Source organism: Daldinia decipiens (genome assembly GCF_022478715.1).
Source record: "Daldinia decipiens strain CBS 113046 unplaced genomic scaffold F4813scaffold_10, whole genome shotgun sequence".
Lineage (NCBI taxonomy): Eukaryota > Fungi > Ascomycota > Sordariomycetes > Xylariales > Hypoxylaceae > Daldinia > Daldinia decipiens.
The window spans coordinates 420532-446376 of record NW_026054553.1 but is presented as its reverse complement, the minus strand read 5'-3'; the positions used below and the strand labels follow the sequence as shown (position 1 = coordinate 446376).

The 25845-nt window shown below is 46.8% G+C and overlaps 8 protein-coding genes across 8 annotated transcripts; 5 read left to right on the top strand and 3 right to left on the bottom strand.

Annotated features, from left to right (window-relative positions):
• Positions 1-613: 613 nt before the first annotated feature.
• On the bottom strand, positions 614-2754 carry F4813DRAFT_354210 (transmembrane amino acid transporter protein-domain-containing protein). Its single transcript, XM_049242727.1, has 2 exons — positions 1372-2754; positions 614-1305 (listed from the first exon to the last, which is right to left on the bottom strand). Exons 1-2 carry the CDS (start codon positions 2701-2703, stop codon positions 1249-1251), a joined length of 1389 nt encoding a protein of 462 aa, XP_049101178.1. The 5' UTR covers positions 2704-2754; the 3' UTR covers positions 614-1248.
• Positions 2755-6275: 3521 nt separating this feature from the next.
• On the top strand, positions 6276-8905 carry F4813DRAFT_25022 (putative GMC oxidoreductase). Its single transcript, XM_049240139.1, has 4 exons — positions 6276-6854; positions 6987-8048; positions 8193-8465; positions 8618-8905. Exons 1-4 carry the CDS (start codon positions 6446-6448, stop codon positions 8680-8682), a joined length of 1809 nt encoding a protein of 602 aa, XP_049101177.1. The 5' UTR covers positions 6276-6445; the 3' UTR covers positions 8683-8905.
• A 1625-nt stretch (positions 8906-10530) lies between these two features.
• F4813DRAFT_24950 (uncharacterized protein) lies at positions 10531-12115 on the top strand. Its single transcript, XM_049240129.1, has 5 exons — positions 10531-11018; positions 11076-11204; positions 11270-11643; positions 11704-11786; positions 11869-12115. Exons 1-5 carry the CDS (start codon positions 10851-10853, stop codon positions 11985-11987), a joined length of 873 nt encoding a protein of 290 aa, XP_049101176.1. The 5' UTR covers positions 10531-10850; the 3' UTR covers positions 11988-12115.
• A 524-nt stretch (positions 12116-12639) lies between these two features.
• F4813DRAFT_24957 (FAD-binding domain-containing protein) lies at positions 12640-14512 on the top strand. Its single transcript, XM_049240132.1, has 3 exons — positions 12640-13068; positions 13121-14193; positions 14254-14512. The coding sequence occupies exons 1-3, from the start codon at positions 12847-12849 to the stop codon at positions 14384-14386; spliced, it is 1428 nt and encodes a 475-aa protein (XP_049101175.1). The 5' UTR covers positions 12640-12846; the 3' UTR covers positions 14387-14512.
• Positions 14513-16293, bottom strand: F4813DRAFT_24953 (putative GMC oxidoreductase). Its single transcript, XM_049240131.1, has one exon. It carries the CDS (start codon positions 16283-16285, stop codon positions 14639-14641), a length of 1647 nt encoding a protein of 548 aa, XP_049101174.1. The 5' UTR covers positions 16286-16293; the 3' UTR covers positions 14513-14638.
• A 482-nt stretch (positions 16294-16775) lies between these two features.
• On the top strand, positions 16776-19247 carry F4813DRAFT_24896 (SDA1-domain-containing protein). The gene is made up of 3 exons (XM_049240122.1): positions 16776-16922; positions 16981-17105; positions 17155-19247. The coding sequence occupies exons 1-3, from the start codon at positions 16840-16842 to the stop codon at positions 19161-19163; spliced, it is 2217 nt and encodes a 738-aa protein (XP_049101173.1). The 5' UTR covers positions 16776-16839; the 3' UTR covers positions 19164-19247.
• A 289-nt stretch (positions 19248-19536) lies between these two features.
• On the bottom strand, positions 19537-22204 carry F4813DRAFT_354175 (glutamate decarboxylase). The gene is made up of 7 exons (XM_049242726.1): positions 22075-22204; positions 21940-22004; positions 21565-21842; positions 21411-21438; positions 20092-21324; positions 19772-19988; positions 19537-19716 (listed from the first exon to the last, which is right to left on the bottom strand). Exons 3-6 carry the CDS (start codon positions 21801-21803, stop codon positions 19935-19937), a joined length of 1554 nt encoding a protein of 517 aa, XP_049101172.1. The 5' UTR covers positions 21804-21842; positions 21940-22004; positions 22075-22204; the 3' UTR covers positions 19537-19716; positions 19772-19934.
• A 2103-nt stretch (positions 22205-24307) lies between these two features.
• On the top strand, positions 24308-25812 carry F4813DRAFT_395142 (uncharacterized protein; the record flags this gene model as incomplete). The annotated part of the gene is made up of 1 exon (XM_049247662.1): positions 24308-25812. One exon carries the CDS (start codon positions 24308-24310, stop codon positions 25742-25744), a length of 1437 nt encoding a protein of 478 aa, XP_049101171.1. The 3' UTR covers positions 25745-25812.
• Between the last annotated feature and the right edge of the window lie 33 nt (positions 25813-25845).

Here is a 25845-nt window from a genome sequence, read left to right as displayed (position 1 = left end):
ATAATATACAAGTAGCAATAAACATGACCACTTAGCCTTAACGCCACCAAGTCATGCTAAATTCATATAATACATAAGAGCTAAGACGCTTTTGTTTTATCTTTCATGTTTCTTTATGAAACTCTGTCATTTCACGTATGCCCCTCAAGGTTCTTCGCTGTGCAGCAAAGACCCTTAGGTCAGTTGGTCCTCTCTTTCTAGCTCACCAGTTCGGGTCTCTATTCATCTGCTAATACGCTTCATGGAAATAATACGGTTAATTTTAAACCTGCTTAAGATACCTAATTATGAGTTTTTTTTTATCTAGTTACATCTTACTAAACTCCGTTTCTCGGGTCCTGAATTGCTTAATTTTAGATTTGCCCATCTAGTAGCCCCTCGCGATTTTATCAGGGACTATAATAATGATGCCGCTTTTACTTCTGTACATCCTGCGATCTTTAGTTAAGGTATTTTTGAGGCACGCATGATTAGCACTCTCTAATCGCGAATAGTTACACACAATCGTAGCCTGTCCAATGAAATGTATAGATGATCTGTAGGACTTCCTCGTGTAGGGTAAGACTGCATACACGCACCTTTACCGCGGTCGAGAGTCCAAAAACGAGCAATAGTTCTATTATATAATACATATAGGTATGACGCCCTTTGACATTAGATGCTCGTATATTACGAAAATCGCAACTTAATCCGAACTCTGTCTCCATCTACGACTACGTCATAGATGCATAACTACCAAGGAAATGATTACTATGTTCGTCCTTGAATTTATTTGTTACCAAAACGCCTCATGCAGATGACGTACAATAGTTTAAAGTCCGTACGAGAATAGTTCCACTGTTAGTTATTTCGTTTTTTCTAACTGCTATAGCCTGAAAACATCGATAACACGTAGGTGCTCTTCAATACATGAACCATAAGATAATATGCCCAGTTACTCATTGTCATTCGCGATGCAACTCCCAGATAGTGTTTTACAAAGGTATACAATCCCAGAGAAAACAAAATGCATTCTCAAACTCCTTGGAGCTAGGAATCAGGTCTTATCCACGAGGTACTATCCAGTGCTCTAGAAACAAGATGCTATGAACCCATTGCTCGCGTATGACGCTTGGAAAATAAGAAAGGAGGTATCATAATGTCATCGACAGGCCATTCGTGTTCGTGAGAAGGGGCGCATGACTTCGATCTTTCAAGTAGGGAGCATAACTGAAATTAAAGAAATTTGTCTTGCTGAGCCTTTCATTACTAGAATGGAGCACAGCTGAAGGCACCTCGAACTTTGCCCTTGCTATATCCGTCAATCTATAAGGCGTTAGTTAATGGTCCAAAAGAAATAGATGATAATAAGCCGTGAGACTAGTGACTTACGATGTCGACAATGCTAGCGTACGTGCCACCAACTAGTACAATCATCCCGATAATAAATACCAAGCCGTTGAGAATACTCTTTAGAATGTTTTCTTTTGCGTACCACTTGCCCTGCTTGATGAGCATAAACCAGAAAACAGCAGGGAAGTAAAATGTAAACCCGGAGATGAACAGCGCCGAAGAGATGGCCAGGAGATCGGAAAAGAAGGGGATGGCCTCGGCGATAACCCACGCAATGAGAGTAATGAACGTGATGAGCGCCAGCCACGTGCTCCAGCCTTTGGTGGTATTGATGAAACGAGTGACCGAGTCCTTGTAAACACGACCGTGAATATATCGGCCTACGACGGTACCGTTGATGGATCCGGAGATGAAGATGACGGGTAGAGCAATACCGAAGGCTATCTTGGAAACCAAGTCTCCAGCCGACAGGAGAGAAGGGGACTTGACATCTTGACCGACGAAGCAGAAGATCAATGCTCCGGTCAGTGTGTAAATCACGATCTCAATCAGGCCGAGCGCCCAGATGGATTTAACGAAATGCTTAGGGGTGTGCATTTCATCCATGAACGAGAACTGGCAGATGGCAAAGCTGTAGGCAAAGACGATATTTGTAATGGCAATGAAAGCCTCAGTGAAGGTCATGTTCTCCTTCGGCCACGCGGACCAATCAGAGGGGACCCCAGCATCTGTCCGTTGCACACCCGTCGCAATAATCGTGACGAAGATAGCGGCCATGATAGAAACAAAGTCAATGTAACCCAGAATGGCTACTTCGGCAAAAGAGGGCGGGATAGCGAGAAGCAGGAGAATGATGGCTGAGACAACACCGAAAACCAACGAACAGGCGCCATTGTTGGTAATGTTCATGAAAGCGATAGTACCCGTGAGACAGTGAGATCCGACAAGGAATACCAGTTGCAACACGAACATCCCGCCGATTAGTTCATACCCAAATTTACCCATTATCAGACGACCGGCATCTGCGTAGTGCTGTACTTCCGGGAACTTTAGTTTGACCTGGCCGACGACATAACTGGTGTAGATGGCAATGAGACCCAGGCCAACACTCAAGATGACGCCAGCCACCATTCCTAAGGTAGCGAATGCTGCAGGCATGCTCAGACTGCCGAGGGCGATGGCCTCTACGATGAGCACTACTGTGAGTCGCTTCCATCCTAACCTTTTGAAGTGAGCGTTGCCCAAGGCTACTTTTTGCGCCTCGAATGCCGAGATGTCGCTGACTTGACCAACCACCTCAGTGCTGGACCCCAGCTCTTGCCCCGAAGGCGAGTCCGAATCGAACATCTTCTCGTTCTTCGTATCCGCCATCTTGTCTGCTACCGTGTCCGTGAGATCTAGCTAACCGTCGTGTCGTCCTAGATGTAGTTGTCGTTGGCACAGATGATACCCGTAGGTGATGGCTGAGGGCGGAGGGCGGAGGGCGGAGGGCAAGGTTGATGGCGTGAGAGTTCCGTCCAGAGAAGCAGAGCGCCCGGGTGAAGAATCAAAGCCAAAACTCTAAAACGCGCGGGCTCCTAGGATTTATTATGTATGTATAAAAGACCGAGGAACGAACTGCACTAGGCAAGTAGTCAGGCGGGTAAATATTGACTTCCACCGAGAAACCATGTTCGTATACGAACCATCCATGGGCACAGATGGGGTTGCCACATTGTGGACATGGACCAGTATACATAGCCCAGTAGACCAATCACGCCGGCGTTTCCGGCCATCTTTGTGACGAAAGCCCTAATGATCGACGAGATTACATTACGTTTCGCGGTCGAGATGGTGGCTCAGTCCCCAACAGCGGTCGACATACCAGGATACCGAGAGGTGGTCCTAGTGTCTCGCGTGGTTAAGCAGTGATGACGGACCCCGTAATAATCAAAGCACCGTAACCTTCCAATATGGGGGTTCTCTTATTCGCCCATGCGAAAAAATAAAAATAAATCATTCGCCAAGGTTGCCCTCGGCCAGCTACCGACGCTAGTACCTTGAACCATGGACGTCACCACCATGACCATCCGGGTCTAAGCATTAAGCATGCCAGTATATCCGTGGACCTTCTAGAAAAATAAGAGATTTCTTAGTCTTGCCGATCCAGGCACTCGGAGATATTCTATTGGTCAGCCTGGATCCGCTTGCGGCGACTCCTTCACCGCCGACACAGGCGCCGAAGCAAATTTTTTTTTTTTTAAAGAAGAAAAAAGTTGAAATGTCTGAGACACCATCCTTTTCCGTTTTGCTCTCGTACCCATTGTTAGCAGTTCGTCCAGAACCGGACTCGAAATGTATCTCCTCCACATCGAGGCTCACGGTTGTGGCTTACGCCGCATTCCTAACCCCCTCACACCACTTTCATTTAAACCCGCTCTGAGTGGCAGACTGAGCTGAGTGGTAATGTTGTATGTGTTATGTCATCGTTTGATTCTGCGACTCGAGATCCCAGGGCCATTGTGGAGGGTTACACCACGCATGGAGCCGCTTAATCCGATTGTCTCATGAGTCTGAAGTTCGAGAGGGGGTATGTAAACCCAGGTATTCTCCAGATTGCACTGTAGAATTTCGGAAACGATCGGGTCAAAATATAGGAATGCAAGTAAGAGAGTTGCGCCTCGAAGCTTTGATGGTTCTTTCATCATACAATACATAAAAACACCGACAAGTAAGTCGATGATGGCCATAAACGGAAACGAGAATCCTCGGACCGATGACACGCAGCATTCAAGTAAGACATAAATACAATGCCATTGCTCAGATGATTATGTTGGTAGGCTGTAGGAGGCGACATACGTAAGAGATACGATGGGTACAATGTATGTAAACATGTCGAAAAGGGTCTCCGCTTGTAGCCTATCTTTCTACATAATCTCTTTCTAATCTCATTCCATAATACATACGGAGTAACTGGGGCTACTCCCTCTGCATATCATACTGGTGGCTGGCTAGGCAGATGGGGCGATATCTACATTATTTATGCATCCGTAACGTCTTAACCCAGATCTATGTAGATATAGTTATACAGGGAATTATGTGGGCGTTAATCTAAAATGAAGGGCATTGTCTCTTATTAAATCCGAGCTTCTTCTTGGCGAGAACATCTCCGATATGTACCTACATAAGAATCCACATGCCCCATCGTCGGTCACTACGAAGGATTTGTTGTGCGCTAATATCATTTATTTGCTGTTCCATGTATGGTAAAGTTAATGATCTTTTAGGAAATATACCTTCCTGTTCGCTTAGCCATCGACTCTTAAACAAGGCGTGCAAACTCAATGCGGACGTATATCCTGGTAGCTTTGAGGGGCCACCATTGTGGGGAAATACGACACAGACAACGCCGGCCAGGGCTACGCGCCTCACGAAGATACCTATATATAGGTAAATACAGAGATAGGATTCACCGATGCATGCTCCTCATCCTATTAATGATATTAGTAGTACCATTGAAGGAGTTGTTATTATAACGTGCCTACGTGGTTTCATATTTTTGCCGGGGATCTTGTCAAAGCTTATCTCAACAGTACTGGAATATCTATTGAAGAAGCTTTAGTAATAGCGACGGTAAGGGCCGCGATGTACTAATGTGGCATATTAAGCATAGGATCGCTATGAAATTCCCTTCTAGCTGATCTTAAGATTAAAACGCGCTTAGTTCGCTTGGCCTCGCCGCTACATTACATACCTAAATCGCCTACCTGGAACTATTACTTAATAACAATAGAAGTCATCCATGAAAACCAATCATTGGTATTCTGTGTTCCAATCTAGCAGAAGTAGTTTTCAGGTCATAGTTTTCAGGACACATCGAACAGAGGCGGGTCCATCTCTAAACCTGCAAGCCGCTCATGATATGGCTTCTCCACGACCAAGTGACAGCAATCTCTACTAAGTTTCTCTACTAAGTTTGCTGGTTCAGTTCTCGGGTTCTCAGTCTAAGAGATTCTATGCAGGATGCAAGGCGTGGGGGTAGCCCTAGATAACGGCCATAGGTAAGACAGTTTAAACAGTCTTGAAATTCTTCTTTACCATCGGGGCCAATGCGTCAGTGGTTCCATAATCGTGAGGTTTATAAACTAATAGAGAGCTAGAGAATACGCTTCGGTGTCGAATAGAGCTATCCGCATAGTGGTTCCGGGTGGAGAGATGAGTTACATCGCGGTATGGATGCACAGTCATATTTTTCCGTAAGAGAATTTCCTTTCGGTCGAAGCACGCCATTAAAAAAAAAAAAAAACCATGTAAACGCATTCGGATTTCTTGCTTGGTGTGTGTCACTTCTTTCCCGTTTACAACTACTCGTCTTTTACTGTTAGTCAGAGCTCCTTGGCATTAAAATAAATGATAGGCTGGCCGGTCTTGCTAAGCATCGGGCGGCAATACGGATCCGGATAGAAAAGAGACAACCGCCAAGGACCGTCTTTCGGCCACTAGTACACATTTGTACGGTTGCGATCAGTTTCGATGAGTTGACTTTGTATTGAGTGAGGCCACTCCTATCTATCTAACCTTGGCGGATATTCCACGCAGAACTTACCCGACATGGTGGGAGTGAAGAAACCAGTAGACTTATATTGGCTTGGTCGTTGGAACTGAGTAAAGTAGGATATTAATAAAAAAGCGGCAAATATAGGGGCTAGACCGGTGTCATCAATTATCAATCTATCGTGTAATCAAACATGTGCTAACTTTGTAGATGATCTCCGGAACGTACGAGCGGTTTAAATAGATAATAATTATATCTTCTCTCTCTATCTCTTGCTCTATGCATCCCTAATCAACCGCGGCGGCTCTCGTCTGCCGGATAATAATGCAATACGCCGCCAAGATCCTTAAATCCGATGTCCCACGAACCCCCAAGGCCTTCCCCTAACTATCCATTTAGCCAAAGTTGATCATAGCTATCATCGCATGCGTCGCTTGGATTTTCTCAAGAAGCGATGCTTGTACTGGGAAGAACTCGCATTGTTGGTATAAAGGATGGCTTGGCCACCTATGTCGGTATTCATAGGAACCGTTAAGGGTATCAGAGGCATAGAGTTAGGCTAGAGTCTAGAGAACAGACATGGCGGGTCAACTCTTTGCGTTAGGGCTATTTACCGCCACGAGGGTTGTCGCGCAGCCAGTAGCTACCTATGACTATATCGTTGTGGGTTCAGGTCCCGGAGGCGCACCACTCGCGGCTAACCTCGCGCGAGCGGGATATCCGACGTTGCTACTAGAGGCAGGCGATGACCTGGGGAACAACAAGAACTATTCGGAGATGGCCAACTTTAACCTTGCGGCGAACGATGAGAAATCACGATGGGACTTCTTTGTCAAGCACTCTTCGGACGAGGAGCGTGAGGGCAAGTATGAGCACACGACGTGGCGCAAACCTGACGGATCTTTCTACGTTGGTCTCGACCCCCCAGAGGGATCCGAACGACTGGGTATCTATTACCCACGTTCAGCGACACTTGGAGGTTGCGCTAGTATGTAACATCAAAGTTCTTTTACCCCTGGTGATCTATCTTGAGAGTCTAGGTTTCCCGAACGAATTGATCGAGGAATACAACTTTTCTAAGAGCTCGCATGAAAGGAATGTTGACTGATATTATCAAAAGTGCACAATGGTGGTGTTTGTGCGCTTCCCTCTGAAGACGACTGGGACGCAATCGCCGAGAGCACTGGAGACGACACGTGGTTAGCGAAGAATATGCGACAGTATTTCGAGAGAATAGAGACGGCTCAATACGTACCCCCTGGAACTCCTGGGCATGGATACACTGGATACCTCAATGTCACGATTAGTGACCCTGCCTTCATGCAGCAGTCATCTGACGTGCGGGACATCGCAAGTAGTATCATTAAGGTTACTGGTGGCGATGTAACCCGGGATATTAATGCGTTGGATCCGGATCGAGACCAGTCTACGGGCGTCTTCGGGCTTGCCAGTCATGCTGATCCTACCGGACACCGCGTTGGTACTAACACTTATATCCGGGCAACTTTGGATGATCCAGCCAAGTACCCCTTAACCGTTCAGCTCCGGAGTCTCGTTACTAAGGTGCTATTTTCGGAAGATTCCGAGGAGCCAACTGCAATCGGTGTCGAAGTCCTCCGTGGCCAATCTCTGTACAAAGCCGATCCACGCTACAACGGTACCAAGGGAGAGGTGGTCCAGATATTTGCTAAGAGGGAAGTCATCGTCTCCGGAGGCGCATTCAACACGCCGCAGATACTCAAGCTTAGCGGCATCGGGCCGGCCGAAGAGCTCGAAAAGTTCAACATTCCCGTCATAAAAGACCTTCCCGGTGTGGGCGAGAAGCTAGCAGACAACTACGAGGGAGGCGTGCTGGCACTAGCTAGTAAACCTTTGAACGGGTCGTCGGGCCCAATCGCAGTACAGCTCAAGACCCCTACAGCGCGCAAGAACCGTAATATATATGCCTGGTGCAAGTCCTTCTCCTTTGAAGGGTTCTGGCCTGGCTACCCGACTGAGTATGGCCCATCACAGTACGAGTGTGCTTTCGTACATATGAACCCGCGGTCGCAGGCTGGATACGTCCACCTGCGCTCGAATGATCCGCAGGAGCCGCCGGAGATTAACTTCAACTTCTTCGAGCACGGTGGGAATGAAGATCTAACTGAGATGTTGGACGCAGCAAAGACGTTCCGGAAGGCCTGTATGTAACATCTGGGATCTCCCCTCAATCCCCTCTTAGCTTCATATCGAGGCGACTGGAACATAGCTACTTCCAAGACATGACTTAAAGCCCTTAAGCTTCCCACTAACTAGAAGAAGCACTTGCTAACTCTCATTTCCAAAGTCACGTCAGTCGGCGAGCCAATCGGGCCCTTTAATGAGAAGCACCCATGTCCAGGCATAAACCAGAACTGTACAGACGCAGCGCAGAAAGAATTCTTGAAACTGCAGACATACTCACACCACGCCTCAAGTACGTGCGGGATCGGACCCGCGGACGATAGGTTAGCAGTGTTGGACTCCAAGTTCAGGGTCCATGGCGTAAAGAACCTGCGCGTCGTTGACGCATCTTCTTTTCCCGCCGTTCCCGGTGCATTCCCGGTCTGCCCAGTCTTCAGTAAGTGAAATCTAAAATCTAAAAAACACTTTTTCAGCCTATTCCAGGGCTCGAGACCTCCAAGTAGAGTTACTTATCGAGTCCCCTGGAACATATATCAATTCCGTGAGTTCTATAAGTAGCGGTAGCAGTTGCTGACACTCAATTTTAAGTGCTCGCGGAAAAAGCAACGGATGACATTTTGAGAGACGCCAAAGCCGCTTCCCGTTCCGCATAAATCGAAAATAGGAGGTGCATGATTAGAAGGTAGAAGATAGAGGAGAGCATGGTGGATATGGATAGCAGAGAATGGAATGTATGATCGAAGAGCGAGCAGCTGATAGATGTATGTAATTTAGGCTGCTTATATTGTATTTTTTCTATAGACCATCTACCGATAGTATTGTCTTGCTTGTACTAGTAAATCTACATTATATACCACCCACCTATACTTTCTATAATATCTAAAATAAGAATTCGTAAACCCCAAAATTAGATACTTCACACTAACTTCTGTAGGGCTCCGCAGACATCGGTTGTGTGTACTCTATTTTACTAAAGGCTAGAATAGAGCCCAAGAGATGCAAGGGTATTTTATCTACCAAAAGGTATCTTTGCCATGTAGAAATTATGGAAGATGAAAGGGGAAAATCCAGCATCCTACGTCGTCTTAATCTTAGGGAATCATAAGGGACGACTAGCTGAGCTGCGGACTGGTTGGCAGGCAGCGACATGGGACATATGCTCATCCTTACAGGTGAACCTTGCCCTACATTTGCAATAATAATAAACTTCATGAATCGGCCTACGACAGCATGTAATGTGGCAGAGGTAGCTGTCCTTTCGGGGAGAGGCGTATCTACACCGGCATCGGTATACTGGATCGGTTTTCTTCCGATGGACAGTGTCCTGGTGCCGTTTCAAGTGGCTCCCCGTGCTTAAGACCTTATGGCATATTTTGCATTGATATAATGCTGTCGACGTGGGGGATTGAGGCGATCTATTGGGCAACATGTTAGCAACCTGGATAGCCGACGCCTAGATTTGCAGTCTATTCGCTGAAGCTATGACACCGTCAATAGACTGACAGCAACGTCGAGTCATCTTATAGCAACTACTAAACAAGGCAGAAATGCGGGACAATAAAGTTACTGTTATGAGTAACAAAGAATTAAAGTAAGGTTTGTTTCTGGAGTGAAGGGGTATGTTCTCAATTGCCAGAGACATGGTACATCATGTCTCGTTGGTAATTGAGGACATACCTAGTATAATTATGGACCGAATAGGGTGGCAATGGTATGATCCTAAGATAGCTCTTAGGATTCTAGAAGAAGTGTTTAAAATACTAGAGGCCTCCAGTATGTATTAGGTAGGTAGTCATAAGTCTCGTAACTTGGGGTCAAGTTCTTTGCGGAACAAAGAGTTGCTTTCACACATCCTAGGCCTATATTGTGACAATGGCCTATTCTTTTCAGGTACGAATAATCTGCAAGTCGTCATTGTTTTAACTACCGGGTAAGCTCCCCGTAGACCATAGCCTTGAATACTATGATGTTCTATAATATTACGTGGTGCTAAACTACCCACCTAGGATTTATACATGTACTAATTACTGAGGTGGCATCGCATAAATAATTTAAATCATGAAATAACTTACCATAGGAGATCTTACTGCTTTATCGGCTACTATAGTTGGCACTCTATAAAAAGCATATATTGGACCTCGGTCGAAACCTGTTACGAGGTGGAACTAAACAGTAGGGAAACAACTTCGTTGCTCCGCGAGGAAATCTACTCTATCTTTGAGAGTCTGTGTCTATACATACTGAGCATGCTCTTTGTTCTAGATGTCTCATCTAGAATCCTGACAAAACCGCAATTGACCAATCCGAACCGATACAGAACCCGAAGCCACGCGGCTCTGGGGCATTTATTAATGTACCATACGTATTAGTATATGCCGGAGGGAGGAATTCAAAGATACCGGATCCGGTGTCTCATATATGTGTCTGGCCTGTTCGTTTCTCTTGTATTTCTGCGGCCTTGAAGATGGCAGCAGCGTTCGTGCAAACGTATGCTGATTAGAATCTGCTTTGTCCCTAATCATTGTGACCCTTCGGGATGCCAGTAGAGATCTTATGCTAAAAGAGATGAATGGTATTATTGCTGATTTATTATGTTTGCTTTGGATCGATGAACCGATCGTAATGTCCACACTAAGACATTTACTGCATAGCGTAAGACGATAGATCTCGGGGACGAACGCCATAGACACTACGGAACTACGGACTTAGCAGACGTATACTATATGCATTACTACCTACCTGTGAATAGCTTCTCATCCTCTCACTAACATCGTTTCTATTCTCAGCTCATTTTCGCGCTCCAGCAAAGGCGCAATTAACTATGGGGGCCATAGAAGATATTGCAGACAACTATTCCCAAGGCCAAATGATTGGCGTTGGGGTAGCTTTCATGATATTACCCATTGTTGCCGTCGCCCTGCGGTTGTGGGCCAAGTTCCTCGGCCAAAAAGGTATCCAATTAGACGATTATTTAGTTGTCACTGCAATGGTATGTTATATCGCAAGTATACTTCTATAGAGATGTCTAATTGATTATCTGGTATAGGCTGTTGCTATTGGTTGTGCTTCGGTGCAGCTTGTAGCCGCTGTTGATGGCCAGCTCGGCCAACATCAATCAACTACTCCCGACGGACAGCCGATTCTTGACGACCCTCGATTTGCTACTTATGAGAAAGTATGTTAATAGCCAGCTTCAGAAATGAGGGTTGAGGGCTGGTACCAACGTTATATATATTATAGTGCAAATTTGCGGTGAACATCCTCTCTACTGTCGGCCTCGGATTTGTGAAATCATCCATCCTAGTCTTCTACATGAACATCTTCTTTGGCAAGCAGTTCGAGATCGCCTCAAAAATAGTGCTAGGCCTCGTTATCGGCTGGGCGGTCTCATTCTTTTTCGCTAACCTCTTCACCTGCTATCCGATAACTCCGTTCATCGAGGCCTTTTATCACAATCACTGCGTGGACGGGCTTGCGCTGTGGTACGCCATGGCCATTTCGGATATCATCACAGATGTGATTATTCTCATCATGCCGATACCCATGGTTCTCAAGTTAAATTTGCCGTGGGCTCAGAAGTTAGGTGTGTTGGCCATGTTCTTGTTAGGTGCCACGTGCGTTTTCCCTCCCACATCCCTCATCTATACGATGGTATAGCACTAATTATGCTGTAGAGTATGTGCATTCAGCCTCACCCGTGTGCTCATATATGTTCATGTGGGTGAGAGCCTGGAACTTCATTATAATGACGAGACTTGTACGATACCTTGTCTATGTAGCCCTTGTCTATGTAGCATTGCATCAGGCACCTAATGGTTCTGGTGGCTAATTTCACGCAGACTACACCTCGCCGGTCTTCTTCTGGGCTGTCATTGAGCTATCTACCGCAGTACTTAGCGCCTGTCTTCCAACTTACCGGCCAATCTGGCTCCTGCTTCGCGGCCGGCCGATTAAGTAGAGTAACTAGAGCTCTTACTATGCACGTAATCATGGTCCGAGGTACAACATGAGCGAAGCGCGAGGCTAGCTCGGCCAAGACCTGACCAGCACCGCAGCCGACATCGTGCGCGATTTCCCATCGAGATGAGTGGGCGGCATGGTGGTTGAAGATCTTATTGTAGAAAGCGGCGCTATAATGTGACCGTGTAGTCATCCCAGAACTTGGAGTCGTCGGTCGAAACACGCCAGAAGTTCTCCGAGTCTTCTTACTCTTGATGCTTGAGCGTGGTACTGCTACTGTAGTGTCTTACCCTGGTGGCCGGCCTACCCCACAGTTGATTGCCTCGGAATACCTACGGCTGGAACCCAACCGTGGCGTTCCCGGATCTTACTGTGCTCAAGCCATAAGTTTGGTCCAGTCGACATGCCACATGAAAGGTCTTCAACTTGTACCTCCTCTCTAAGGGGCATGATGTTCTTCTAGTTCTCCTGATGTTGGCTAAATCTTCCATCTCATACCTTGACAATTCTTATGGATAGTTTTCGTCGAAGGAACGAAGCCATGATGTAGGTGGTAGTATCAGGGGCAAGACGCTAAGCTACCTTAATCGAACCGATGCTAACTTATTGATAGGGAGTGAAACAGCAATATATTGGAACTAAAACTCCGGACATAGTATTCCTTAGAAGCTAAGGTACATTGTGGATTTGTGGCAGCATATGTACACTAGCTCCTATTTTCCACCATAGCGGCCGAAATCTAAGACATATCTCACCCTATATAGATTCCGTGAGGGGGCTCGTCCCACATCCAATTATGTATTCCAGATACGTTATTCTGGGTTCAACTACGTCTACTAGCTTCTAGGTAGATCAAAATGCGATATTATAGGCGAGTTCTTGGCCTCATAGCCAGTATCAGCATCTGCAACGCCAGCATAAGGGTTGCTAGGCCAATCGATGGTGACTTGAAGAAGTTACTCTCATCAGGTGCAACTATCTCTTATGGTGCCTCTACGGCGCCGCGTTGGAGCGAGTTTCATGCTCCCCAGCCTGGTACAATCGTATCGGTCGCAACTGAAACTGACGTGGAGGTGACTGTCTGTCACGCCCCGTATTACGTCGCCAAAGAGTCGCGCTGATATCGTATAGGTCCAATACTGCCTCGAGAAGAATATCCCTTTCTTCGCTCAGAATGGAGGCCACGGCTGGAGTAGCTCGTGGCACCTGGGCGAAAACGGTCTTATGATCAACCTCCGCGGCCTCAACACCGTTGTCTTTAACGATGATAAAACACAAGCGCGTATCGGAGGAGGTGCGAGCATACAAGAAGTTATAGACGCAGCATACGGCAATGATGTTCATGTTCTAACGGGGAATTGTAACTGCGTTGGATATCTCGGCGCGGGGCTTGGAGGGGGTTACGGTAACTTGATGGGTCTCTATGGCTTCAGCGTCGACAATTACTTATCCATAAACGTCGTGCTGGCAAACGGGAGCCTCGTTACCGTGGGCCCTGAGAATGAAGACCTTTGGTGGGCTCTCCGCGGCGCCGGCCCCAACTTCGGTGTCGTCACTTCTATCGTGAGTAAAACGACGCCCCTACCGCGGGAACAGAATATGGCTTGGGTAGGTGGTTTATACTTCACTGAAGATAAGGTCGAGCAGATCGCGCAGGGCATCGAGAATTTGAAGCTAGAGGCACACATGAACATCTTCCTGTACTTTATAACGTCAGGGACTCCGGACTATATGCCGACGGTACTCGTAACGGTCTTCTACTATGGCACAGAGGCGGACGGCCGTGCAGCGTTTAAGTCAATCCTGGACATTGGACCCTACACGGATACAACGGCGGTGCTGCCGCAGAACCAGTGGAACGAGGGGGCAGACGGCTTCTGTGTTAAGGGGGAGCGCAAGCCTACGTACGCCGCCGGGTTTAGCCACATGGTCCCATCAACCTGGCGTCAGACCTGGACCGCATTCACCGAGTTTCTCAAAAACCCCGACACAGGCTCTACTTCCGTTGTCGTTGAGTGCTACTCGTTGGACAAGGCGCGGTCGATCGCTTCGGACTCTGCGTCATTTCCGAATCGCGACGTCCGCTTCAACGGCTTTGTCATCGCTTGGTACCCGGACCCAGCCCTCGACAGTACGGCTGAGACGTTCGGCTCCAAGCTGCGTGACTTGTGGCGGGCGGATAGTGAGCTACCAACCAACCGCACGTAAGCATTCCTCTTCAATCTTAAATAACATCGATTTTCGCTGTTAACACTTGGCCCTAGATACGTCAATTTCGCTTACGGAGACGAAACCAACGATGTCGTTTACCATGATAGCACAACTAGACTTCGGCAGCTCAAGAAACAATATGACCCCAACAACATATTCAATCAGTGGTTTAACCTACAACGATAAGATTGTATTTTTGTGTGTTAAGGACTTTGAGGGGAATGTTTGTCCATAATAGGAGTTGATGTATTTTAAAAATAGCTTAATTTAGTGTATATATTGGTAATTGTAGATATGTATAGGGGAGAAGTATAATAATGTCGTTATATTCGGTACCTTCCTAAGATTCGTTCAAACAAACCATGATACATCTTAGGTAACTAGGTATTTAATATATCTTTTTCACATGGTTATCACCAGAGATCCATCGTTGCGCAATCAAGCACTTGCAGCGATAATATCAGCAGCTTGTTCCGCGACGCCGTACAGGCTCGCCATGGGATGTCCTCCTATAGGGCTTGGGAAAACACTGGCGTCGCAGATCCTAAGACTTTGAATACCCTTGACCCTGAGATCACCGTCCACGACCTTCCCCATGGCACAGCTACCCATAGCGTGGAAGTGAGCGACGCCGACGGCTCTAATTCTGTCCTCAATTTCACTGTCAGAGGACTCTAGCGTAAGTGGAGTGAAACTCGGCGGTGGCAACTCGGACTCGATATAGTCCTTCAAAGCTTCCGTACCAAGCATAACATTTAGTAGACGTCGCACACCGTGAATAAGAGAAACACGGTCGAGAGCGGTTGTGAAGTAGTTTGGCTCAATATGAGGGGTGGTGCTGTCGATATCTTTGGATAGCAACACACGGCCGCGACTACTAGGTAGAGTGAGCATAGTAGACGTGCAAAGTATGCTGCCGTCAGAGGGGAAGCTGGGAGCGAGGGGGTGGTAAAAGATTAGCGTTTCCACGAACACGCGACCCGGCTGTAGTAAGGCCTCGCGCTCTGTACCTACAACGCCGTCTTCGTCAAGGGCTTTCTCTAGGATATCGCGCGGAAGCCCTTCGTTGGCGCTGAAGTCACCCGGCATGCCTGCTACAAAGGCCGGGTCGGACAGGTTAGGGTGGCCTAGCACAAGCCCACGAGAAGGATCTTTGATCTTGAACCATTGGAACAAAGCAAAATGGTCAAAATATTGTTGACCGACGCTAGGAAGGGCCTGTACCAAAGGGATCTTGTTCTCAGATAAGACTGAGGGTTCTCCGATACCTGAACGAAGTAAGAGGCGTGGTGTTTGCAATGTACCCGCGGAGAGGATGGTTTCTTTCTTTGCTCTAACCGTCTGCCCATTTACTAGCTTTACACCTATCGCCTTTGGTGTCCCGTCTACTTCGAATAATATTTGCGAGACCGTAGTAGATGTCCTCACATCCACCCCTTTTAATGGATATGCGAGGTGACTAGGCCGCCTCTTTCCATCCTCCCAGATTTCGTAGTAGTCGCTTAGTCCAGCTAAGCGGTTCGCAAAGGGATCGATATTTTTCTGTAGTCCGACTTCCTTCCACGCCCTCTCTATTGGGTCGCGGAGAGGATATTTCCTGGCCGCATGACTTGCCTTGGTTGGGGTGATTTTCAACGGGCCGTCAAAGCCGTGTTTCTCGGTATTAGCACTGGTATCGTAGAAGCTTTCGGTGCGCTTGAAATAAGGTAACAAGCCAGCATAGCACCAACGGGCATCTCCGCCTAGCTTCACAGCCCAGGCATCGTAGTCCGGATCATCACCGCGCGACCACCCTCCGTAGTTAAGTACGCTACCGCCACCAAGCGTCTTGCCATGTGTTAAAGTATGTGTACGGTTCGCCGTAGACGGCGTCGCTGCAGTTTGAAATTGCCAGTCTAGAGCACCGCCTTGTAGAGCAAAGCCTCCAAAGGTTGAAACGACATCGTGTTCCGGGTCCGGGTCCTGGCCAGCTTCAAGAACCAGGATGGAAGTATTCAGCAGGGAACGTCTTAGGCGCGAAGCTAGAGCGCAGCCGCTAAGACCCCCGCCAACGATTATATAGTCTACAGTCGTTAATTCTGTCATGATTTGTTAGGAAACCTTACCTACCCGTATAGAAAATAGGAGAAAAAGAGCGACTGCAAGAGCTTATAGTATGGAAACTATGGTCTTGAGGTACAATCAGGAGTAAAATGTGAAAGGAGAGTATTATGGATTTATCACCTGAGACCCTTTGTACCGCTACGTGTATGTTAGAAAGTTTGTGTTAGACCGACGCAAGGAAGAAAAGGGAGAGGCGTAACTCCGAGCTTATAGATGGCTTATACGGATATAAGACAAAGTCAAGCTAGGTACCTAGGTACCTAAATTATGTGTACAAATATAGCCTTCGCGTGGGCGGTGAGGCTCCACTCGTGGCTAGTCCGTGCACACCTAGCATCGGATCCACACAGGTACCTGACAAGGGTCCACTTAGAGCTGATAAGATGGATAATGACGGATGTCGATAACGATAACGATAACGATAACTTTAATCTTTGCTAGCCAGGTACATTATTTTTTAATCTACGGAATACAATTCGCATCCATCACCTTTCTGGCCAGCCCCTCGCCGCCCGTATTCTATAACCTGCCTCAAGATGGGCAAGAGAAAGGTCGCAGCCCTCGAGAAGACAGAGGCAGACCTTGCCGGTCTTCAGTATAAAATTCGCAAGGATCCAGAGTATGCATACCAATCTTTCCCGCTTTGATAATGCCTTGTCTGACCCGTTCATCTATAGAGCATATGAGAAGGAGTTCATTGAGAATTGGCAACAGTTCGATGCTGCGCACGAAAAGTTTCTAGCTGCTCCCGTGGGCGCTGACTCTAACTCACTTATAACTTTTCGCGAACAGATAGATCTAAGTATGCGATCTCTACCTATTTTATATCCTTAAGCTCATGGTGTTGATAGTTGCCCATTGCGCCGAGCTGTATCCTCAGATAGCTGCGACATTCCCCGACGACCTTAAAGATGTACTTACCAAGCATCATGCTGTATTGGAACCTACCCTACGAGAGAAGATAGTATCTAGCCTTACACTACTGCGGCGCAAAGATGTTATCGACAGCAACTATCTCCTCACTACCCTATTTCCCATTCTCATCAGCACTCCCTCCAAATCCTTAAGAATGATCCTCTACCAGAAAATATTGAGCGATATACGGAACACAAATACGAAGACAAAAAATCACCGAGTAAACCGGACTATGCAAACCGTCCTCTATAACCTCGTTACTTCAGATCGCTCTTCTCCAAAAGCTTTATGGGCCGTCAAATTGGTACGGGAATTATGGCGGCGTCAAATCTGGAGTGATGCTAAAACCGTTGATATTATGCGCCAAGCTTGCCTGGCAGATAACGAGAAGGTGATTTCGGGAGGTGTAAGATTTTTCCTTGGGGGAGACAAAGAACGTGAAGAGTATGAGGACGAAAGTAGCGACGAGGAGACGATCGATATTAGAAAAGTTAAACACTCGATCGAGATCAACAAGAAGACGAAGAAATCTAAAAAGGCTCTCGACAGGGCTGTCGACAAAGTCAAGAGGCAGGACCGAAAAAAGAATGCACCACATCCGCTCAACTTTCCAGCACTGCATCTACTACAGGATCCTCAAGGCTTTAGCGAGAATTTATTCGAGAAGCACCTCCAGAATTCTAAGTCTAGGCTTTCCCTCGAGAGTAAGCTTCTCGTCTTGCAGCTCGTCACCCGTCTGGTTGGACTGCACAAGTTGACTGTTATCTCTCTTTACTCCTGGTTCATCAAGTATATATCTCCTAGACAGCAGTCGGCCTCGTCTTTCCTAGCGTCGCTCGCCCAAGGGACTCACAACCTAGTACCCCCAGATGCAATCGAGCCGTTGATACAAAAGATCGCAAACGAGTTTGTATCTGAAGCATCAGCATCGGAAGTCTGCTCTGCAGGTCTTAATGCAATCCGCGAGATATGTGCTCGACAACCGCTAGCAATGAATGAAACGTTATTGCAGGACTTGGTCGAATACAGGAAGAGCAAGGACAAGGGAGTCATGATGGCTGCAAAGGGTCTGCTTTCATTGTACCGCGAAAAGGGCGCGGATATGCTGCGGAAGAAAGATCGTGGCAAGGACGCGACCATGGGCCTCAGGAGCGGGGATTTGAAACAGCCGAAGTTCGGTGAAGAGCAAGTTGGAGAAATTGAAGGCCTCGAACTTCTAGCGAAGTGGAAAGAAGAGCAGAAGAAGCAGAAACGAGCCGAAGGAGATGTGCCAGAAGGAGCTGAAAAGGGCGAAGACGAAGAGAACGACTGGGATTCGGACGATTGGGAAGTTGCATCAACAGATAGCAGCGACTCTGGGGAATGGATTAGGGTAAGCGATTCAGAAGATGAAGCAGAACCCGAACCAGATGCCAAGAGGCAAAAGGTCAATCCAGATGACCCCGAGGAGGATGATAAAGAAAACGCAGAGAACGAGGCTATTGATTTCATAAAATTAGCCACGACCCAGATTCTTACACCCGCCGACTTGGCCAAACTTCGCGAATTACGAATGGAAGCCAATATCGATAAAGCTATGGGCAGCAGCAAGCGCAAGAAGGAGCTGGAAAGCCGACATGTCGACGAAGGATTAACAGCAGAGCATATTGAAGCGCCATCAAGGCTACGCAAGAGTACCAAGGAAGAACGAATAGCACTGGCGAAAGAAGGCAAGCCGGATCGCGAGGAGCACAAGTCTACACAGGCTATACGAAAATCTAAGAAAGAAGCCGAGGGTAAATCTTCAACTAATAAGGAGAAGGCACGCAAGAAGAACTTCATGATGACGCTAGGCAAGGCGAAATCGAAGCAGAAACGAAGTCTTGTTACCACGAGGAATATTTTGAAGAACCATATCGATAGAAGCAAATCCGGTGGCAGGAGAAGGAATGGTGTATCACGATAATCAGTCAAATAGATTAATACTTGGGCTAAGCGAGACTCATTCGCTTTTCCTGTTGCTGATGAAATTAATCTATTCAACTAATTTTCTGAGCATAAAGTATTCAATAAGGATGATACCTTTTACCTACCTTAGGTAACCTTGCTTATGTTGGATGGCGCCATCCGGTCCCCATGCAAATTGCACCGCTTTTAATCTTGAATAACACAAATGCACATCCATGAGAGGGGCCTATTTAACACCATACCATGTCATATATAATATTTGACCTATATGCTTTTGAAAAGCCATTTATGTAATAGGGTTGGAATTAACGGTTTTGGCACCCCCTTAGACGAGATACTTCGTACAAACTGCTACCCCTTTTCCAATATACCAATCTAGATCTTAACCCCGAAGCTATTTTTTCTAGATGAGTATGATATAGAAAGTCCTTGAGTTGAGTAGATATCGTGGTTGATAAGGTGATGAGCTGATTACTTGGAGATATCTTACTTGAAGAGCCATGTTATGTCACACTTCATGAACACGGGATAGCGATAAAAGAAGAAAGCGACTGCTCCCATAATTTAGGTCTAATTTTTGTAGGGGTTTCCTCAGGGGGCACGTACCAGGATAACCGTCATAAGAATCATCTATAAGACATGGGCTAATATATCCGCGAAGAGCTCTATATATACTGATTTAACCTACCCAGTTCTCCTTATGTTAATCACCCTTTTAACATAACGCTATCAAATCCAAAAACGCAAGGCAGTCATACACCGACTAGTTCTAGCAGATCGAGTGCGTCTTGCCGTGCTTGCCCTGGATCGAATGTTTTTCTTTCTATTACCTCAGGGGTTAGTATAGAATCGCGAGAAAATAAAGTGTTATAGGAATGAAAAGGGGGAAAGGAGGGAAAGGAGGGAAAGGGAGAAAAGATGCTTACGCGGAATCGAGGGTGGTTGTGTGTGGCCTGCGCGCTGTTCATGGTGTGTTTGCGGATGAATTCTTCTTGCTTGGCGATGGACTCCTTGTCTAGCTGTTCAAGCAGCTGCTGGCAGTACCGAATATCTGAGATAAGGGAGTCGCATCGGTTCTTAGTAAAGTCCTCGCGGACGACCACGCGAAGCATCTTAAGGTCGTTAGTGTGTGGCGCCATGGTGTACGCTGGAACTACCCAGCCCCTGGCACGTAACCTATGCGCCAGCGCGAACTCATCATAGTTACGCTCCGTTGTAGTATCTGGCAACCGGAAGGCAACTAGCGGCAGACCTTCGCCCGACTTCTTGCTCATAATTATGAAGCCTAGCGCTGCGAGGGATTCGGATAGATAATCAGCCGTGCGTGTTAGGTTCGACATGATAGCTCGGTATCCCTTCTTCCCTAGCCGGATCAGCTGGTAGTACTGCCCGATGACCTGGCTAGCACCCTTGGAGAAGTTAAGCGTGAACGACGACTGGTCGGCGCCAAGGTAATTTATGTTGAAGACGAGTTCCTGGGGTAAGTATTTCGCATCCCGCCACACAACCCAACCAACACCGGGGTAAACTAAACCATACTTGTGGCCTGAGACATTTATAGAGACGACCTTTTCAAGTCTAAAGTCCCATTCTAGATCCGGAACTACAAAGGGGGCAACGAACCCACCACTGGCGGCATCAACATGAATTGGGACATCGAGCTCCCTTTCTACCAGGAGGTCGTTGACGCTCTTAACGTCCTCGTACTCCCCGGTATAGGTAGTACCCAAGATAGTACAGATGCCGATGGTGTTCTCGTCGACGAGTTCGACTGTCTCTTCAGGGTCAATAACGTAACGGTCTGGCGTGCAGTAGACCAGCTTCTCTTCGACCTCGAAGTAACGCGTTGCCTTCTCCCAGCACACTTGTACGGCTGAAGACATGACGAGGTTGGGCCTGTCAGTAGACTTGCCCTCGGCTATGCGCTTGTTCTTCCAGCGCTTCTTCATGGCTAGTACAGCTAGCATGATAGCCTCCGACGAACCTACACATGAGGTACCAACAGCACCACCGCCCTCTTCATGTTCTGTAGGCGCATGGAAGAGCCGGGCGATCATGGACACACATCTGTTTTGGATATCGGCCGACTGTGGATACTCCTCGTAATCGATGAAGTTCTTGGAGAAGCTCTCGGCCATGAGCTTTTCAGCCTCTTCTTCCTAGTCCATAGTGTCAGCAGATTTCCATGCGATGTAACGTCGCCACAAGTGCCGAGATCCAAGTTGGGCTTCAACAGGGCACGTACCATGTAAGTGGTAACGAATGAGGCAAGACTATTGGAGAAAACGAATTGTCAGCTCGTCTGCCCACGTTCGCCTCGTTTTCTAGAATATTTCGAGGCGCCACATCGTATCACGATCAGGAGATTGATATGTATGTATGTACACGCCTCAACTTACTTCAACATTGGGTTGCCGTCCAAGCTGAGCTCGTCTTTGATCATGCGGTAGGCAATCTCCTTAGGCATCTCACCCTCGGGCATCTCATGCTTAGGGAGGTCTTCTGCGGCGAACCTAGAGCCATAGACGCTTGTTGTGTAGCTATCATCTTCGTTACTTAGCTGTAGGTTGATCTTCTTGACGGCTTCCGGCAGGTTGGAGGTTTCCCCGTTGACGGATACCTTAGCAAGATGTACCATTTTGCGTAAGGACAAGTTTCGAAATGAAGTGATAAAGTGCTGGAGCTTGTGTTAGGCGAGTAAAGGATAAGAAACTCAGAACGAAGTTAAAGGAGCGAGGAAACGGTAAGACGATCGTGTATGTATATTTATATACCTCCTTGATATACGGACGCGAGAGCTCTCCAATTGCACGACCCCACGTTCCAGCGCAGAGTTTCTCTACATACAGGTTACATAGTATCAGCTAGTGCAGTCTATGGAGCAGGGAAACGGAGAGGATATGAAATACATAGGATGTATCATGCGGGGTAGCCTATAGCAAGGCATTTCATAACAGCGCATGTTAGTTAAGATGCTGTAAGTACATAGGTAACCAGCACATATATACGCTACCTACGTAGTACGTCGTAAAGCTAGTGGAGTTCTGCTCTTGACCTAGACCTATGTAGACTTGTGTACATATTTTCTAACAGCCATAAATGACGTGCCTACACAGTTAATGAGGCGTGGCGGTGAATACGATCGATCCGGCGGGTCTTTCGGCGTCATCCTTTTTGCACCTTTACACTACCTAGGTACGTAATAAGCAGGCGGTGAACATGAGCAGATTGATGATGGATGGGTAACAGAAGCAGATTAAACAAGTTTTCCAACAGCCCATAACTTGGGTACTTACCAATGGTCAGTACAAATTTGTGTTGTCATCTCAGGGGAAGACTCCCGTCAGGAACCATAATGGACAAACAAAGAGGGAACAGGGGATGATGGGATCGTCGGGTTCCGTATGTATGTAATATAGTATGTACATTAGCTGATTCTTTTAAAAACAGGCCCCAACTTCAGGCCGCCAAGGGTTGGCAAAAAAGCTTGGTAAAAAATTGGGCAGCTCAACACGTTTCGGCTAGTAGGGACCAACAGGGATCAACAGGTACATACTACATGGAATCCGCTCGTAATAATATTCTCCTAACTTTTACATACATCACATGTACATGCATGGTAGGCCTCCAACTGCAACTGCAACTGCAACTCCAACTCCAAGAGATTGGCAGCTTGGTTCAGACGCGGCATAGCCCATTCGTCTTCCATAGAATGCCCAACACGACATAATGTCCTGTTATAAAAATGTAGTGCCAGAGCACACAGCAAACGATCTTCTCTCATGCAGACCCGGTGTGCTCAACGAGTAACACCGAGATCTCCAGATCTTATGCAGGACGGGATCGACACGAGCCATATTCATGTTGTTCAAACCCGCCATAATACAGGTGCATTCGCAACCACAACGATTGCGACACAAAGGTACTAAAAAGCTAGAGCTGTCAGCTGTTATATTAGGCAGTGTCCTACCCAGACTTGACAGTCCACGTCATCCAGAATCCTTGGAGGTTTCCTGCTCGAGACATTCTTCACCTTTCCACAGCGTTTTCGACGCATCATCTTACCCAAATATCGTATGTAGTTGGTATTATTCAGCACTGGTGGTTTCAATTACTCAATGTTAATTAAGATTGTCGCCAGACAGGCTTCTTGGGCAGAATGTGGCTACGTTACCCGAACTCAGCTTACGATGCGTGGCTATTCGATGCCGGCATATTTTCCAATCCCTTTGACTCGTACATGTGGCTGTGCCTCCCTGATTTAGGTTTCGTTTAAAAGCTACCTATGTGTAAAGAGGTAGTATTATAAGAGGATATGGCAAGAGGATTACCTTTTGCCGGCTGCTTGGACCTTCTCTAGCTCATCAATGCGAGCTTTTCAAACATTCATGGTATCGTAGGAACATGCAAAGATAGCAAACCAAAGTGACATTTTAGTTGTTGAGGCTTCAGCATCTCAATCAACGTCTACAATTTCATATAACCGAGAGGCCAGATATGCTAGGTATCATCTTACATGCCGGTCACTCGAAGAGTTAGACCTAGCTCACTAACCTAGATGATACCTATGTTTCGCTCATACCATGTCACTATAAGAATCGAACATAAAACATAGGGTGGAAAGTAGGTATGCATACGTGCGTGCCTAGGTAAGGTAGCAAGCAGCCCTGACCTTTCACGATTAACTTCGCCATCTGGACTAGTTAAAACTTACCTCCCCCTTCATAAGCCACTAGGAGGCAGCTCAGAGAGGCTCTTGCATCTTGTATATTATGCTGCCTTAGGTACCTACGTAGGTAGGTAACTGTTGAGACTAGCTCTCCTTTCCTCTTGCCTCCCTAAAGTTACTCTTCTTCATCTGAATGCCTATATCATAATCGTCATTTATTCTTCTCCTACCATCTTATAACTTCTCGGCTAATTGAACCCGTTTTGCCTCCTACTTATAGATAACATTTCACTATACTCCTCCGGCTCAAGCGAAATGCCCGAGGCGCATATTCATTTCTAGGATACTACCATTAGTCCTCGTTGTTGTGTATAGCAAGCCGTCCTCTCTTTAGCAAGAAGTAACTGCAATCCTTACTCTCTTCACTTTGAAAATCCAAACCATATCGAGAACTCTACTATTTCAAGTTCATGATGGAGTTTACACAGATACCCTTAAATGATAACCATCAATCGACAAGCGCCAAGGGGAAACATGACAACACCCAAAGAGCATCGCTAGCGACGGTTGCACGGCTTGACTTTGATGGTAAAATGCTCTATGAAATATTATTAACACCGCGAGTAACGCTTCTCAAGCACGATGAGTTGCGAAAAAGAAGACTGGCAAATGGTGTTAGCCATAGTTCTTTTACCAATGGCCAGCAACCCCGAACCTCCAGAAATATACCTACGGCATTAAATGAATCACAGTTTGACATGGAAAAAGAAAAGCAGAGTCAAGAGATGATGGTGTCAAATATAAATGAATATACCACATCTAATTCGGACTCAAGTCTGAACGAGCGCAATGCGGTAAAGAGCTCTAGCTCAAACAGCTTGACAGATATACAGGTAGCCTCTCCCAAAGAACCACCCGAGTTGCGACCAATTCAGCTTAACCAGACAAACGAGAGGCCGAAACTTACACCGTTGAAACAGCCGAGCTGCGAGGGGATGGCCACCAACAAGCCTAGGGAGCGAAATGGTAACGTAAAGGTAGATGAACCCGCAAATAAGAGTTGCTTAAGCACATCGGATCAAGATATGCCACACAATGGATCCCTCAATAATGGCTACTCGCTACCGAATATACAGGTGGCAAATCGCAATGATGAAGGTTTAAGTGTCCCAACCGAAGTATCAGCAGACAGGTGGGAAGCGATAGAAGCATCAGAAGAGAAGACAGAAGACTTGCCTCTTGAGGGTACCAAAACTGATATCCAGAGCTTGCCGGGAGCCATGGATGTGGTATCACCTTTGTGTACAGAAGGTACGAAGATAGCCACGAAGACAATTTCCGAGCAACATGACAAAGCTACACAAGACAGCGCACCTAAGGGGCTAAATAAATATGAGGCACAACTAACTGGCCCTACACGAGAGAGCACCGAATGTATTGTTGTACAATATATACCTAACAGTATGAATGGTTTATCCCAAGCGAATAGCCTCTACGAGCCAACATCAACGCGTGAGACTAGTCCATCCCGTAACAATATACAAGACCCTTTAGAAGTCGATCGGTCCGAGAAGGGCTCGCTACGAGGGCCAGAACAAGATGCAAAGACAGATGGGTCCGTCAGGGGAAAGAGGGCGCCTCTAAATGAGCGTAGTAAGAAAAGCGGAAGTCTAAAGGACAAGACTAGGGAAGAGGAAGAAGCGATTGCAGCCCAGGAAAGTAGAAAGAAAGAGAGGAACTCCAAGAAAAAAGAGAGAGAAAGGAAAAAGGCTAGGGAGCAATGGGAGAACAAGAAAAAGATGGAACAAGCCAAGCAAGAGCTCAAGGAAGCGAGGAGGAGAGAGCAAGAGAAGTTGGAGCTGAAGAAGTTAGAGGAGGCAAAGAAAGTACAAACCCGCGAGCCAAAGTAGAGCGAGGACAACGCGGAAGTCGAACAACCAGGTACTGCTCAGAAACTGGAAGACGAGATACGTATGGCCGAGCAACCGGGAGAAAATAAGACTCAAAAGGG